Source organism: Candoia aspera, chromosome 7 (assembly GCF_035149785.1).
Source record: "Candoia aspera isolate rCanAsp1 chromosome 7, rCanAsp1.hap2, whole genome shotgun sequence".
Taxonomy (NCBI): Eukaryota; Metazoa; Chordata; class Lepidosauria; order Squamata; family Boidae; genus Candoia; species Candoia aspera.
In genome coordinates, this window is record NC_086159.1 from 7,897,529 (window position 1) to 7,913,949 (window position 16,421).

The 16,421-nt window shown below is 46.3% G+C and overlaps 3 protein-coding genes across 3 annotated transcripts in view; all 3 read left to right on the forward strand.

Moving 5' to 3' along the window:
- The window catches only part of GDI2 (GDP dissociation inhibitor 2), a 229,920-nt gene that overhangs the window by 62,016 nt on the left and 151,483 nt on the right, over nt 1–16,421 (forward strand). The gene's annotated exons all lie outside the window — the stretch shown is intronic.
- On the forward strand, nt 543–4,584 carry UCN3 (urocortin 3). The gene is made up of 2 exons (XM_063308456.1): nt 543–666; nt 3,949–4,584. Exon 2 carries the CDS (start codon nt 3,962–3,964, stop codon nt 4,415–4,417), a length of 456 nt encoding a protein of 151 aa, XP_063164526.1. The 5' UTR covers nt 543–666; nt 3,949–3,961; the 3' UTR covers nt 4,418–4,584.
- LOC134501281 (tubulin alpha-3 chain-like) lies at nt 11,366–15,331 on the forward strand. Its single transcript, XM_063308935.1, has 3 exons — nt 11,366–11,585; nt 12,950–13,098; nt 14,348–15,331. Exons 1-3 carry the CDS (start codon nt 11,405–11,407, stop codon nt 15,329–15,331), a joined length of 1,314 nt encoding a protein of 437 aa, XP_063165005.1. The 5' UTR covers nt 11,366–11,404.

Sequence of the window (16,421 nt, forward strand, 5' to 3'; positions counted from 1 at the left end):
TGTAGCTCAACACCCACCGGGGTGGGGTGGGCTACATCTCCCATCACCCCCAGCCAGCACAGCCAACACCCATGCTGGCCAAGTGTTATGGGAGTTGTCATGCAACAGGATTCAGGCCCAAGAAAGTCAATGACCACTAGATGGCAGCAGAGACACATGGAAACCTCTAATTCTTTGCCACCTACCAGTGGTCATGATGATCTTACCAGCCCAGGTCTCCTTCCTCTAATAACCCTTCTAGGCGGCTGGCATTAAGGGGGATATAAATTTACGGAATATCAAAACAGACCTGCTGGGACAGGCCAAGGCCCATCCTAGGCCAGCATTTGGTTTCTCCCTAATTAATACCTGCAAGATGCTCTCAAGCAGGAGATGGAGACCCACCTCTCTTCCACTGTTGTTCTTCTGCAGCTGATGTTTGGAAACACAATGCCCCCCCACCTGGAGGTAGCATGGAGTCTTCAAGGCTGATGGCCATCGATAGACCTGTCCTCCATGAATTTATCCCATCTCTAGTTAAAAGCCACCTAAGATAACGACCGCCACCATGTCTTGTGGGAATGAAGTCCAGGGAACCTAAGAACAGCCCTGTTCGATCAAGCCAGGCCCATCCTAGTCCAGCATTTGGTTTCTCCCTGCTTGATGCCTGTGAGATGCTCACAAGAGGTTAGACCTCTTTTCCACCGTTGTTCTCCTGCAACTGATGCTTGGAAGCATGATGCTCCCCACTGGGTGTAACATGGAGTCTTCAAGACCAACATCCCTTGATAGACCTGTCCTCCAGGAATTTATTCCACCTCCCTTTAAAGCCATCCAAATTAATGGTCATCACAACATCTTGCAGGAATGAATTCCACAGAGGAATTCTGTACTGTGAGGAAACCACGCTTTGTTTTGTTTCAAATTTTCTTTCAGTCAGCTTTATTGGATGAAAGCAGGAGAAAATTCTTCCCTGTCCAATTTTCCCATGCTATGGAACCCCAAATCTATGCATGAGTTTAAACCAGTGTTTCTCAACCTCAGCAACTTTAAGATGTGTGGACTTCAACTCCCAGCATTCCCCAGGCAGCATGCTGACTGGGGAATTCTGGGAGTTGAAGTCCACACATCTTAAAGTTGCTGAGGTTGAGAAACACTGTTTGAAACCCTTCAACCATGACCTGGTGCATCCTTTTTCAAGTATCCCTAACATTTTTGCCTAAAACATGAGGTTCTCTTCCTTGTTACTCAAAAGCCTTTTTCAAGAGTCCAACTCAATTTACCTTTATGGGTAAGGTCTCAACAGCTATGTTCATACAACATGCTTAAATATCAGCATCTGGCCAGGGAAACCCTTTATTTGATTGATTGATTGATTGATTAACTTATATCACCGCCCATCTCCCCCAACAGGGGACTCTTGATCAAGGGAGAAACCCTTGAGTTCTTGCTTAGCCACACCCTTCATATAATACAACAATTGGGTTAAACATGAAACGTGGAGCTGGACAGCAGCCTTGAGGTCATCAAGTCCAACCTTCTACTCAGTGGAGGAATCCAAATTAATCTATCTTTGACCAATGGTGGTTTAGCTGTGCTTTCAGGGAAGGAAAGTGTGTCATCTCTGTAGGATGCTGGCTTCAATGTCAAACTAGTTTTCCTGCAACTTATACCCATGATTCCATCTCCTGCATTCTGGTGCAAGAGAATAGACCCTGGTTTTCTGCTTTAAATCACCTGAGAGGGACCATCCTCTTCCCACTCAGTTCTCATTCTTCAAGGCTGAATGTTCCCAAGGCTCCTGGTCTGCCCTTACAAGCCTGAGTTCCCACCTCCCTAAACAGCCTCATTGCTCTTCTCTAGATCAGTTCCAATTTTCCTGAATGAATCTTTCTTAAAGGGCAATGCCCAGAATTCACTTCCATGCTCACAGTGGGGTCTGAACAATGCAGAATGTAGTGGAACATCCTGTGATGTGGAAATTATAGTTTGGTTGATGCACCTAAAACTGCATTTGCCTTTTCTATAGCCACTTCACATTGCTGGCTCATCTTCAGCTTGTGATCAATTGCAGCATCTTCACAGATGTTATTAGAAAGCCCCATTCTACATCAGCATTTGATTTCTTTTTCGTTTACTTCGACATGCCTCACCATACATATTAAATATACATACATATACATATACACCATACGTTTGAAGTGTGGGGAAGGCAATGGCAAACCACCCTGCTATCGTCTGCCAAGAAAACATCATGAAAGTGGTGTCCCCCCAAAGGGTCAGACATGACCTGGTGCTTGCACAGGGGACCTTTCACCTTTCACCTCACACATATGAAGTACTGTTTTCTGAATGAGTGTGATACCATCTTTTCCAACTAACAGTTTTATTACAAGGCATGAAAGCTTCTGCCTTTTAATAAAATCTGTTAACAGGAAAAGATGCTACCAGACTCCTGATTTTTTGCCATCATAAACTAACAATGTTTTCCTACAATGTTTTCTGAATGGCCCATTGAATTGACTTGCAGTGTTGGATTAAAGCCACGAGATGGCGCCCAATAACTGCAAATGGTTGATTGAACACTCAAAGAAGGAATTAATTATTTTTTTAATTCGGAACATTTGAGAACATCACATTCCATTCCTCCTCCACATTTTCTGCAATCCCAAGATGTACCAGCATCCCACTTACGATAATGGAACCACTTAAAAGGAAGCTTTGTCACTATGCTAAATTATTTTTCTTATTACTTTTCTTTAAAAACCTGCTTTTTAAGTCACTGTCTGAACTGCAACAGTTGCTTTCATTTCGTATGACTATGGGCTGAATGGACCCCTAACAAATGCATCCTGTTTATTCACATGGGTTTACTGTCTTGGCCTGATGATGGAAAAAAAATCTCCCCCAGATCTTGGGAGCAATCTTGGAAGACGAAAAGTTAAATCCAAGATTGACCATATGAACGTGCAAACAGAATGGAAAAAAATGATTGAACTGGGCATCTGTTCCAAAATGCAGACCTTAATGGGCTTAAACCCTGGTCTAGCCTCACCCAGCATGTGGTTCGCCAGATGTCCAGGAACCAGGAGGAGATCATTGCATAGAAGGGAGCAATCTTGATGATGGATCCCTTCTATGTAAAACTGATCCCCAAATACTCAGATCCTCTTCCAATTTATTGGCCTTCCAGAGGGATGCAAGACCTACCTGTTTGGGAACACTGGGGGGGACCTGGAAGTTTATCTTAAGCCACGCGATGCTGCTGAAGGCACATCAGTTGATGTTTATTTCCAAAGGCTTCTGGACTGCTGAATTCCCAAAGGTGGTTTTAATATACCTGAGGCATTCTGTTAGCTGCTTCAGAGCCTTTGGGAATTCAGCGGTGCGGAAGCCTTAGGAAATAAACAAACCACAAGACCCATCATTCTGGGGAATGCAGGCACTGGCAGTCCTCAGCCATCTAGGAAGGATCTGCTTGGGGAAAAACAAACTCTACTTTCTGGCTGAGTTCTTGCCACACGTCTAAACCTGGTTCGAAAAACGTAATTGCTGAGTTAGTGCCCAAGAAAACAAGAGGGACGTGTGATGCTTGGGATGCGGTCTCCAAAAAGTGCACTGGAGGGAAAGAGAGGGGGGCTGCAGCCCTTAAAGCTGTTGTCCCTCTTTCCAGGATCACGTGGCAGCTGCAGAGGTGTGGTCCCGGGAAAAGACCCCGCTCCTGTAAGAGGTTTGAGGCCAGTGTTACATCTGCAGCACCCCCCAAGTGCTACATAGCCCTTACAAATAACTCATAGACCAGCTTAAGATGACGACCTCTTGTTACATGCTGTCCAAACCTGATTTTAGCTTAGTCCAGCCTACGGGGCCAAACCAGTCCATGCTTGGACTCAGCATCTCTAGCAATTTGCCTGGGATCCTCCCCACGCCCCATGTTCATAAACCTTCTCTCCTTCTCTGGTGGCACAGGCTACGTGATACCATGACCCCATCAAGACTTCTGCTCCTTCTCCTGGTTCTCTCCAGGGCTAAGATGGGCCTGTCCTTCAAGTTGCACAATGCCGAGTCCATCTTCAGCTGCCTCAACTCTGCTCTCTCCCAGGCCAAGCAAGACCTCCTTGGCGAGAACTCTGCCCTGGAGAAGAGGACCTTCATGATCCCTCTGGAGGGTGAAGACACCGCCTCCTTTGAGGACCTCAAGGCACAGAAGGAGAAAAGGACATTCCCAGCCGTCACCCGCTATGTATCCCTCGCCCAGGGGAAAGGGAAAGCATCGCACAGCCAAGCCAAGAATGACCGACGCACTAAGTTTACCCTTTCCTTGGACGTCCCAACCAATCTCATGAACATCCTCTTTAACATCGCCAAGGCCAAGAACCTAAGGGCAAAAGCCGCCACTAACGCTCAGCTGATGGCACAGATCGGCCGGAGAAAGTGAGGGGAGGGCCAGAAGAGGCGGCCAGGGAGTGGGCCTCAGCCCAGCCTCCTGACCTTCCCAGATGGGACTGTCCACTGTACTCTGTCATACAAAAGTGGTCTATTCTCCAGTTCTTGAAGCTGCACTGCATTCATCCTTTCTTTCCCTGTCCTCCCCTCTCTCTCTCTCTTCTTCTCAGTTTCCCACCAAAAAACTTCTGCTAAGTGGGACTTAGGATTCTTACCAAAAATGTAAGGGGAAAAGGTTGTTTGCATTACATGCAGGTCCCGATTAAAGCAAATTCTCTTGAGTTTCTAATTCATTTTTTTTCTTCTTGCTCACACCACTGAGTCACCAATACCTCATCCAGTGCATTGGCCAAAGCCAACCTTGGTTGCCATGAGCATCATGTGGGTCCTGAAAAGTTAGGAGGGCCCCAGCCTGCCTTTTCCCCTCGGAAGCTCTTCAGATAGGTTGGGTTGCTGTAATTCCAGAGGTCCAGCACATCTGGAAGATACCAGGTTGTGAAGTCCTCCTGAGGCCTGACCTCAACCCTCCCTTCCTTTGTAATTCATTACTGGGTATTTACACAAGAGAACTTTGTTCTACTAGGCTGATGTGTGACATTCCCAGCACTGCGGCCATCCAGCCACACAGCGCTTTCCTCTTCCAAAGGATTCTCCCAGGCCCACCGATGGGGCTTCCTAATTTAACTGTTCTGTTTTACTAGAATCCTGTTGACACCCACCAGCTGTGATGGTTATTGGAGGGAGCAACATAGCCTGTAAGCAGTTAAAAGTATGGACAGATCTGTCCACAGGTTGACCTTCCAATCTAGGAGTGACCAACATCTTTGGACAGGAAATGCAGCTTTGGCCCAACACTGAACCCTTCAGTGGCTGATGGATAAATCCAAGATAGGCAGAAAGGACAACACACACACACACACACACACAGAGATTGATTTCATGGTTGCACAGGAGAACTGAAGACTGATGTCTGTTCTTCCCATCACATACAGATGTTACATATGTGGTCCAATGTATGGACATGTATATGAGGTTGATGAGATCCAGGCTGTAAAAATTCAGGCAGCCACTAGATGGCATCATAGAGAAACAGAAACCTGTGATTGTATTGTCCTCTAGAGGCCACCTGGATGTTTGCAGCTGAGTTTTGGTCACCTGAGTATATGGACATACATGAATCCAACACGACTGCAGAACAATCTATGGTGGGTTTGCTATCCACCTATGAAGGGTGGAAGGGAACGGAGTGAGAGTCCCATCTGCATTTAATTCTAGTTCACTTTTCAGACTCAGAAATCAATTTCAAAGGCAAAAAAATTGGCCCTGTATTGCACTGTTATTAACCGCAAGAAAAAGGAGGCTGGCTTACACCACAAAGACCTAATCTTGTGCTAGATAAGTGGGAAAATGTAAACCCAAGGGAGCAGTTAGCATTCCAGCATTCCCCTAATTTATACTCTCTGCTCAAAAGCATTCCCGTAAAATAGAACTCCTATTTTTTAAAAAACGATAAATCGTAGCTTGAGGTCCCGGTGTTAAAATTCAGATTTCCATAGACAACTTTCAGCTGGCTTCATGAAAAACAGTCAAACACTGCGCTTAGGTCTTCTTGTAGCTTAGTGTGTTGTACAATCTCAGGATACTTGGCTTTTTTTAGTTCCGTCTCGTGTGTGAATCTAGAATGTGGGTTAACTTGGTAACAAGGTTGAACCCAACCTTGAGTTTCACGTCTTGATTATATGAAGAGCTTGGCAGCAGGAGTGTCCATGCGGAGGTTAACTCTGCAAGATGGCAGGAGTGGTGTCATAATCAAAGCCCCACCCCTTTCTGTACACCTTGCAAAAGGGGTGGGGCTTCATCAATGCTGTGCTGCCATCTTGCAGAACTTAACCTTCTACAAATACCCCTAATGCTCCTTAAATTTGCTAGTTTTCCCTATTATTATTATTATTATTATTTAATTGTTACCAAGCCTATCAAACTGACCTATAAAATTTGGGAACCACTTGGGAAAAAGAGCACGTTTAAATATCTAACCAGCCCACTATCCCAGTGAGGTTGATTAAGATGAATGTGTTCCATACCATTCAGTTTTTTCTTTTCTGCCATTCAAACATGCCCAATTCTCGGAGGCTGCCTGGACTAGTCCCTGCAGTTTTCTTGGCAAGATTTCATTAATCCTCAAATATTCATTACTTTTTTCTGCCAAGGCCTCCACATGAGCCTTTGAAAGTGAAGTGTGCAGCTCATGGCCAGTAAGAGCATAAAACCACTAGCCAGAAAACGTGGGTTGTTCTCCCCTACCTTCAAAGGTGTGCTTTGGAATCCAAATCTTGGATAAGAATAAAAAGGCTGCAGGTGGTAAATTCAAAGATGAAACTAATAAGACAGTATAAAATGCTCCTGCTGCAACAAACAAAAAGATTACAAAATCTTGACAACCACAATTTCTATAGCAGCCGAATCCCTTAACATGACAGTGATCTCAGATCACAAAAGTAAACAAATGTCAACCGATGAAATGCCAACTGCATTGTAAGTGGATATATATCATAAGAACAATAAAAATGCATTGCCTTTTTCCCAGGAAGCTCAAAAGAAAAATACGGAACGAAGGCACTGGCAGATTGAAAGAATGAAACGGAAGCACGCTGACAGCTGCTGGTGGACATGGGTCTCAAATCTAAATACATTAATTGGTCTTCTTGCAACCTGTGACTTCAGTTGAACTCATTGGTTTAAACCAGGCTCTGCCACATTGTGGAGGAAATCCATCTATTTATTTAAATCAGTGTTTTTCAACCTTGCCAACTTTAAAGTGGGTGGACTTCAACTCCCAGAATTCCCCAGTCAGCACTGGGGGTTGAAGTTCACCCATCTTAAACCTGCCAAGGTTGAGAAACACTGCTCTAGAGAAGCTAAAAAACTTATTTAAATGCAATATCAACAGAGGGTAGCAGGTAGAGACTAAGACCCCACTTTTGCCAATGGATAACTCTGATGCAACCTTCATAGCTGAAGGCCCTGAACAACCACAACTGGGACTGGAATTTTGATTGCTAAGTGAAGTGGTCATTAAGCAAATGTGACCTGATTTTATGACCCTTTTTGCAGTGGTCATTAAGCAAATCACTGCAGGCATTAAGCGGGCCATGTGGTCATTAAGTGAATCATGCATTTCCCCATTGATTTTGCTTGCCAGAAACCTGCCGGGAAAGTCAAAAATGGCAATCACATGACCATGGGATGCTGCAACGGTCATAAATACGAACCAGTTGCCATGTGCCCAAATCGTGATCACGTGACTGCGGGGATGCTGCAACAGTCGTAGTGTGAGGACCAGTTGTAAGTCTGTTTTTTCAGCACTGTTGAACATCCAAATATTTATGACCTCCCTTTCTTTGCAGATAACGAGATATGACCATTTTGGCAACTTCCTTTTCTGCCACAGCTTGTTGTGGTCATCTGATGAGCAGCTGAGTGGCGATCTCCAGGCACCTTCATTTGTTCCACTTAATTAAACTACACTCAAGTGTGTTGCTTGATTCTTTAGTGAACAAATTAGAAGGTCCTGAAATGTTGAAATCAGTGGGAACTGCTTCCGGTAAATAATGTTAAGTAACAACATACTTAACCCAGTTATTGGCATAACTCATTTTCTGGCTTGGCACAATAGATTAAATCATAAACCACCCAAGCATGCTAGATGTCCCACAATCCACCTACCCACACAAACAAACCAAAGCTAAAACTAATCAAATTTAGCAGACTGTGGGAATGCAGCTGCTGGTTCTACCATTAACCTGGTTAAGCATGTTATGTGAACACAGCCACAGAGGTGAACAATTGTCATGTTCCCATAACAGTGTTTCTCAGCCTCAGCAACTTCAAGTTGTATGGACTTCAACTCCCAGAATTCCCCAGCCAGCATGGCTGGCTGGGGAATTCTGGGAGTTGAAGTCCACACATCTTAGAGTTGCTGAGGTTAAGAAACACTGTCCCATACGAACATCCTATGTCCAGAAAGAATCTCTTTATCACACCTTCCCATGCCAGAGGCAGGCCTGGTTCACACTGTCCACTAACCCTTAATGTAATCTGGTTGGCTTCAGCTCAGGGGGCTGTGTGCATCAAGCGATGGTAGTTTGTAAACCATCTTTATGGCTTAGCTTTGCGGCTTGTTGTGAAAACTCAACCAACTATGCTTCATTCACAAAACTATGATTACCGAAACCACGGCTTCCCATAATATGTGAACCCAACCAGAGAAAGGACTTCTGAGGAACGATGCATACTCAGAATGCACACCGTAATGAGCATCGTGGCCTTTGCCTCCAAGGGGTTTCACTCTAAACCAAACCACACAAACCGCAATGGGGTCAGAGCATGTTGTGCCCAATCAGCCAGAGGACAGTCGAATACAACAGCCTAGTTCACAACACGTAAAATGTTATTTGTTTGTTCGTTCGTTTAATAGATTGATATGGCCACCCCTCTGGTAAATGCGACTTTGGGCAGCTGTAATGAATGCCTATTCTAAAACACCATCAGACTCGTGAGCAGGAATTCAAAGATATCTGATTTATTAAAGAATAGTGTGCAGGATCACAGAGAAAGCTGAGAATGATGAAAGCGCGCCAAATGCAAACTAAAAACCCTCGGTGCAAATGAGATCCCTCCCCCCGTAGAATCTTCCCGAGTTCACAATCCCAGGCGCTCCTAACGGCTCCTGATGGTCTGCGGGAAAAGTCCTTGAGCCGAGCACATAACCCAAACACATTCCATTGAAATGAATTCAGATACAGAGCTTGGCACAAGGTTTCACAGCAGCTCCCTCCCAAACAGAAACGCGCGTCAGCTCCATGGCATGTGAAACATTACGATGTATAAACTACATTGAATCAGTGAACATGACAGCAGCTAACAATACATTAAAACAATAAAAATAACTAGCAGAAAAAAAACCCAACAGTGAAATTAAAAAACCGGCAAGAACGATGGCTGGGTTTCCACATCCCAGGGAACCCCAAAATCACCAACCGCACTTTAGCCAGATTTTGCATGTTGTGTGAACGCAGCCAGAGTGTTGTGCCCATTTTCTTGGAAACGGATCTGTGCTCTTAAACTGGTGCATCCTTGCAGGTGTATCCATTTCCCTTCCGTTATAAAGGGCCCAGGGAGAAAACTGCAGATGGGAGGGTGCTGGAAAGTGGATTCTTGCATTCGGAGGAGAAGGAGGAAGGTGGTTTGTTTTCCCACAATGGTATGTAATTTTAGAAGACATCCTAGCACCTTTGGAATGAACTGAAAAGTTGGGGAAAGGAGACTTACATTGGGGATTGGTATAAATCTCCAATGACTGGTCAGCAATGAAAAAACATTTTAACCTTCGTATCGCTGGCTGTGGGTTCCAGCGGAGCTAGCCAGCATGGGTGGCGATGAAAGATATTGGGAGTTAATGCTCAGCAACGTCGTGGGGAGGGGGGTGCAAGATGTAAGACCACCCACCTTCCCTCTCCTTGGATTGATGGCTATGGCGTCCAAATTAAGGAAACTGAAATGGAAAACCTAGGAGGATTAAGTCGGAAGAAGATTGAAAGAAATCTTCACTGTTGTAGGTCTGCAGTCCCTAGAGCAGTGTTTCCCAACCTCACAACTTTAAGATGTGTGGACTTCAACTCCCAGAATTCCCCAGCCAGCTCAGCAATTTTAAGATGTGTGGACTTCAGCTCCCATGCTGGCTGGGGAATTCTGGGAGTTGAAGTCCACACATCTTAAAGTTGCCCAGTTTGGAAAATGCTGCCCTAGAGAGTCAGAAACATCTCGGAGGAATCCCAGCTGGCCTAGAACAATCTTCTCCAGCTTGGTGGCCCGCCAGAAGAGTGGACTTGAGTCTCAGAATTCCCTGCTGTAGAATTATCCATTCTAGGAGCTGACATCCATTCATCTAGAAGGTATCTACATTTGGAAAAGCTGGTCTAAGTAGCCCATTTTTTTCAGAGATAGGTATTGGTGTCCTCCAAATGCAGCTGAGATATTCTTTGTTCCCATTTGGTTCTGATGGCTGCTGGGAATTCTACTTCAGCAAAATCTGGGAGATCCCCCATTTTGCACCTTTGCATAGATTACTGTAGTGGGTTGAGTGGCCAAATGTATCATCTCTGAACTGTGATGCGTGGCCATTCTCTTGCACAGCCTGACTTCACACATGACATAAGGAGGTCGGCTTGTCCTTGGGTTAGCAGGTTGTGTGACCCCAGCCTTTGTGGCTTACCGTATTGAACTATGGTTTGTTGAATAAGTGGACCTGGCTTGTAAGTCAAGTAATGGCTTGTCTAGCTAAGAACGAACACTTTGGGTTTTGAGTAAGGAGTTTGGCAGGGTTAAATTGGGTGTCAAAATTTCAAATTTGCCCTCACCAGTCACATAGAGCCCTAAATTCCAACTGTGATAGTTTATTCTTGGGACTGAAAACATTAAGCAAATAAGCTGAGTGGGTGCTTTTGGTCCTATTCTGGAGTTCAGTGTTCCTCAACCTTGACAACTTGAAGATGTGTGGCAAGGCTCCCAGCTGGCTGGGGGATTCTGGGAGTAGAAAGCCACCCATCTTAAAGCATGCTGGCTGGGGAATTCTGGGAGTGGAAGGCCACACAAGTTGCCAAGGTTGAGAAACACTGCCTTAGTTCAGAACACCAGGAGACCTGGCAGAAGGAGACGTAAGAAAAGAACAGGCAAGATTCTTAGCTTTCCAAGTGCCAGTTTCCTTGAGTGTTTGTCCCCTGCATCTCTCTGGTGCCCGTTAGCTAATAGCCATCCGGGCTCATTTAGCAAAGTGGCTATGAGCAGCGGCCCCGTTTCATGTCTGTGCCTTGTGGGAGCGGTGTGCAACGCTTGCTCTGCGTGGCCATGCCATGCTGTCCGTATGTCTCTGTTCCAGAGGGAATGCCTTTCCATCCACATAGGGCAGGCCGGTGTCCAGATGGGAAACGGATGCTGGGAACTGTATTGCCTGGAACACAGCATTCTGCCAGATGGGACCATCCCAAACTCCAAAGGGCTGAGCCAAGCAGATGCCTCGTTTGAGACCTTTTTCTGCAAAACAGGCGCAGGGAAACACGTTCCCAGAGCTATATTTATAGATCTGGAACCAACAGTTATAGGTACAGCTAATATATAGAATGAACAAATGAATGAATAAATGAATGAACAAATGAATGAATGGATGGATGGAGAATAATCCCTTGTTAGACCTGATTCCCACATGTTTAACCCAGTCAACCACTAACTACCCCAGTCAGATATCCTAACTGATGGTCAACGGCCACCCTATTGGGAAATATAATATTCTGCCTCTTCCCACTAGAAAGCACTACATATCCCATGAGCCTTTGCCCCAGGTGAGTACTGGGCAGGCTTCATGACATCGCTGGCCCTTTCTCCATTGGCTAGGTCATCAGAAGTGGGCAAGGCTTGGATGCTGTAGCCAATCAGCGTGCGGGAGGCGGCTTCTGCATCTGCCAAGATTCCGCTAGACCAGAGAGGCTTGGCTTGGTAACCACTCTCTATCACCAACTCCTTTACTTGGAGGAGTGACTAAGTGGAGCTAGTTGGGAGTTGGGTGGCATACAAATTTTAATAATAATAATTAATAACAATGCCCTTCTCTTGACTGGAGTCTGATGTTCTCGCGAAAGCTGACCCATTGTATATACTTAATCCAAAGCTGAACTGGGTTAAAAGTTTCTCCTCTGCAGCACAACTGAGGTCTTCAAACACACTAAATTTGCTCAGGATCCAGTTAATTCCATCATGTGGACACAGCCTTAGTGTTAATCTAGAAATTAACTCTTTTTTTTAATTGAGTATCTACGTTGTCAGTTGCCCAGGATTCCTCTGCCTGTAAACCTCAGAAAACTGGGTTTCTTTGGGTAATAATGGAACAGTAGTGTTACTCTGAGAATACATTTTTGTCAGCCTCTTTTCCTAACACAATTAATGCATAAGGGCACATATTAATAGATGCAATGCTCTATCTCCTGTATTTAGAGAGAGAAACGGAGCAATTCTGTCAGTAGCCTTATAAATGCAGTTGCTGGATTTGGCCCAGGAAGAAAGGGACTTCAGGGCTTTCACTACTGCAGTGTCACCACACTGCCTCGTGCGGCGCAGAGTGGTAGGCGGCAGTACTGCAACCGAAACTCTCCCCACGACCCAAGTTCGATCCCAGCGGAAGCTGGATTCTCTCTCGGGTAGCCGGCTCAGGCCGACTCAGCCTTCCATCCTTCCGAGGTCGGTAAAATGAGCACCCGGCTTGCTGGGGAAGGTGACGGCTGGGGAAGGCAATGGCAAGCCACCCCGCTCTACAGTCTGCCAAGAAAACGTCGCAAAAGCAGCGTCCCCCCAAAGGGTCAGGCATGACTTGGTGCTTGCACAGGGGCCCTTTCACCACGCAATGCATCCGAGTGGTTTGCTCTTGATGCTGGGGTAGGGGTGGGGTTAATCTCCTATAGGCCTCTCCCCACAGACGAAATCCGCTGTGGGACGTATCGCTCCCTCTTCCACCCGGAGCAGCTGATCAGTGGCAAAGAAGATGCCGCCAACAATTACGCTCGCGGCCACTACACCATTGGAAAAGAAATCATTGACACCGTCCTGGATAGGATTCGCAAAATGGTGAGCAGCAAGCTGGTTCCCTGGCTTCCTCAGGTAGACTCTGCTGTGCCAAGGTGGCCCCTTGATGCTCATATTGGGCTAAATAGGGAGAACTAAGGTGGCATTGTAGTTCAAATGTAGGACTTGAAAGATGCCGGATCAAATTCCAGCTCCATCACAGAACTTGCTCATTAGCTTTGAACCAGCCAGTCTACCTTACAGGGGTGTTGTCAGAGCCTCCCTCATGGAGATTGCCTGGAGCTTTCAGAGAAAAGGCAAATGTAAACACAATAATAAATAGGAAGCTACACTCCTTCAGGCTTCCTCCATCTTGTGTCCTCTGGCCTTAGAAAACAGCCCCCATCATTCCCTGTGTGATGGTTGAGAATTATGGATATTGTAGTTGATCAGATTGGGGAAGCCTGCTGTATAGCAGGGCTGAAGGAACATTGGGTCTCCAGATGTTGTGAAACGACCATTCCCAGCATCCAGACTGTTGGCCATTGATAGAATGGAAAGGGTCTAAGTTTATCCTCAGAGAATGGCCTGATTCATACAACATACTGACCCCCAAAAGATCCAACCCCATATTAGCCTAGTCCAGCAGGTTGTGTGAACAGAGCCTGGCTTAAGAATTGGTTGCTCTGCCAGAGCTGCATGGCAGTTGAATAAGAAGTGGTGGGTGGGGTGCTGGCCTGACTGACCTCCCAAAGCTGCGTATTACTCTGGATGAGGCCAGCCCTGATGATGACTTCAGCATGGTGTCCTTGTTCCTAATCCAACTCTCTGATCCTTATTCTGGGAGGAAATAAATTTCCAAATTACTGCTGAACCTCTGACTCCCCTTGTCTGTGAACAGCTGTAGTTCAGCAGCCTCTGGATCATCTTCTCCATTCTCAACCCAACCACTAGATCACACCACTTTTTGACCAGGAGGGCCGGGAAATAGAGATGGGGTCATGAGGGCAGTGTTGCATTTGCTGGTCCAGCTAAGTATCCAAGCAGGGCCTTGCACCATCATCCCTCCTAGTCAAGTCTAAACTCAGAAGCCGTCCCTGACCTGCTGAGCTCTGATGGAGCCCAAGCCTTAATCTGACCAGTCCATATTGGTTCTGCATACTTATCAGAATGTGTAGGAACTGAAATCCTACAGCCATGAGCTTCCCCCACTGATGTGTTCCACACCAAGCTTTTCCCTACAACATGTCCCAAATGTGATTCTCCATGCCAATGTCCTACAGGGAGCTAAAGCTAATCTCTTCTCTTTCAGGCTGAGCAATGCAGTGGCCTCCAAGGTTTTTTGCTCTTCCATAGCTTTGGAGGAGGCACAGGGTCAGGATTCACATCTCTCCTGATGGAAAGACTTTCAATGGGCTTCGGGAAGAAAGCCAAGCTTGAGTTCTCAGTGTATCCTGCTCCACGGATTTCAACCGCTGTGGTGGAGCCCTACAACTCCATCTTGACCACTCACACCACCCTGGAGCACTCAGACTGCTCCTTCATGGTGGACAATGAAGCCATCTATGACATCTGCAACCGAAATCTGAACGTTGAGCGTCCCACCTATCTCAACCTCAACCGGTTAATTGGGCAGATTGTGTCCTCCATCACAGCTTCCTTAAGATTCGATGGAGCTTTGAATGTGGACCTCACAGAATTCCAGACCAACCTGGTGCCCTACCCCCGCATCCACTTCCCCCTGACCACCTATGCCCCCATCATCTCGGCCGAAAAGGCCTACCACGAGCAGCTCTCTGTGCCGGAGATCACCAACGCCTGCTTTGAGTTCTCCAACCAGATGGTGAAGTGCGACCCTCGCCGGGGCAAGTACATGGCTTGCTGCCTCTTGTACCGGGGAGACGTCGTGCCAAAGGACGTCAATGCAGCGATCGCAGCCATTAAGACCAGGAGGTCCATCCAGTTTGTCGACTGGTGCCCGACCGGCTTCAAGGTGGGCATCAACTACCAGCCCCCCACGGTGGTGCCTGGAGGGGACCTGGCAAAGGTGCAGCGGGCCGTCTGCATGCTGAGCAACACCACGGCGATTGCCGAGGCCTGGGCCCGGCTGGACCACAAGTTCGACCTCATGTACGCCAAGCGGGCCTTTGTGCACTGGTACGTGGGGGAGGGCATGGAAGAAGGGGAGTTTGCCGAAGCCCGGGAAGACCTGGCGGCCCTGGAGAAGGATTATGAAGAAGTGGGGCGGGATTCTGGCCCATACGGCTCTGATGCAGAAGATGACCAAGAATACTGAACATCTGGAAGGAAACCTCCTTTGTGCTGAGGACATTTTTGCTTCTGCACGTGGAGGTTCCTCGCCTCTTGGCCGAGCAAAATGCACTTCTAGGCCAGCCAATGTTGTTCACGTTGGCTTGCTAGGAACTTGGTTTGTTCCTTCATTTCTGTTTACCTAACAATGTAAACTGTGCAATCTATATGTTGTGGTATTTCTTCCAGTGGCAGGTTGTCAATTTAATTTTCAGTGGAGAGAAGAGGAGACAGGCAGGCAGTTATTCAACCCAGCTGAAAAGACCTCCAAATCATTACACCTGTACTTACTGAACCACTAATTGAACTACTCTTAAAGGAGTGGATGCATTTTGAATCACCCCCGTAAGGGACCTGTTGATTATCTTTTCCCTTTTCAACAGAGGCGTCTGCCAGGGAGGTGGTCAAAAAAGTCAAAATGGCAGCTGTAACCATACTGTCAAATGCAATGCACATAAAAGAGATGTGGGGCTGTGATTGTGTGTTCATGGCTGTTGTCCTGACTTTTTTTGCAGACATGTGCACACATGTGTGGATACTCTAGCCTTTCAACCAAATTACAGGTAGTCCTTGCTTAACTACCACAACTGGGACCAGAATTTTGGTCTCTAAGCAAAGCGGTTATTAAGTGAATCCAACCCAATTTTATGACCTTTTTGTGGTGGTTGTTAAGCGAACCACACGATTGTTAAGCGAGTTGTACGGTTCCCCATTGATTTTGCTTGCCAGAAGCTGGCTGGAAAGGTCAAAAATGGCAATCACGTGACCACAGGATGCTGCGTTGGTCATAAATGTGAACTGATTGTCAAGCACCCAAATTGTGATCATGTGACTGCAGAGATGCTGCGACAGTTGTGAGTTCCAGTCATAAGTCAGTTTTTTCAGCACTGTTGTAAGTCCAAACCGTCACTAAACCAATGGTGGTTAAGCAAGGAATACCTGTAATACAGCATCTCCTCTGAGATTAATTGATCTCGTAATTGTCTACAATTGGTTGATCACCATGACCCTTCTCAGGACCAGAATCCAAGTTAAAGCACCTCCCTGTGTAGGTTAAACCCATCCAGTGTAGGATA

What these genes read in the sequence shown, in the direction of transcription:
- LOC134501281 (XM_063308935.1), top strand. Translation starts at nt 11,405, where the DNA reads ATGGGAAACGGATGCTGGGAACTGTATTGCCTGGAACACAGCATTCTG. An exon ending in TCTGGAACCAACAGTTATAG is followed by an intron (nt 11,586 to 12,949) that starts GTACAGCTAATA and finishes CTCTCCCCACAG; the next exon opens with ACGAAATCCGCTGTGGGACG. An exon ending in TGGATAGGATTCGCAAAATG is followed by an intron (nt 13,099 to 14,347) that starts GTGAGCAGCAAG and finishes CTTCTCTTTCAG; the next exon opens with GCTGAGCAATGCAGTGGCCT.
- UCN3 (XM_063308456.1), top strand. Translation starts at nt 3,962, where the DNA reads ATGACCCCATCAAGACTTCTGCTCCTTCTCCTGGTTCTCTCCAGGGCT.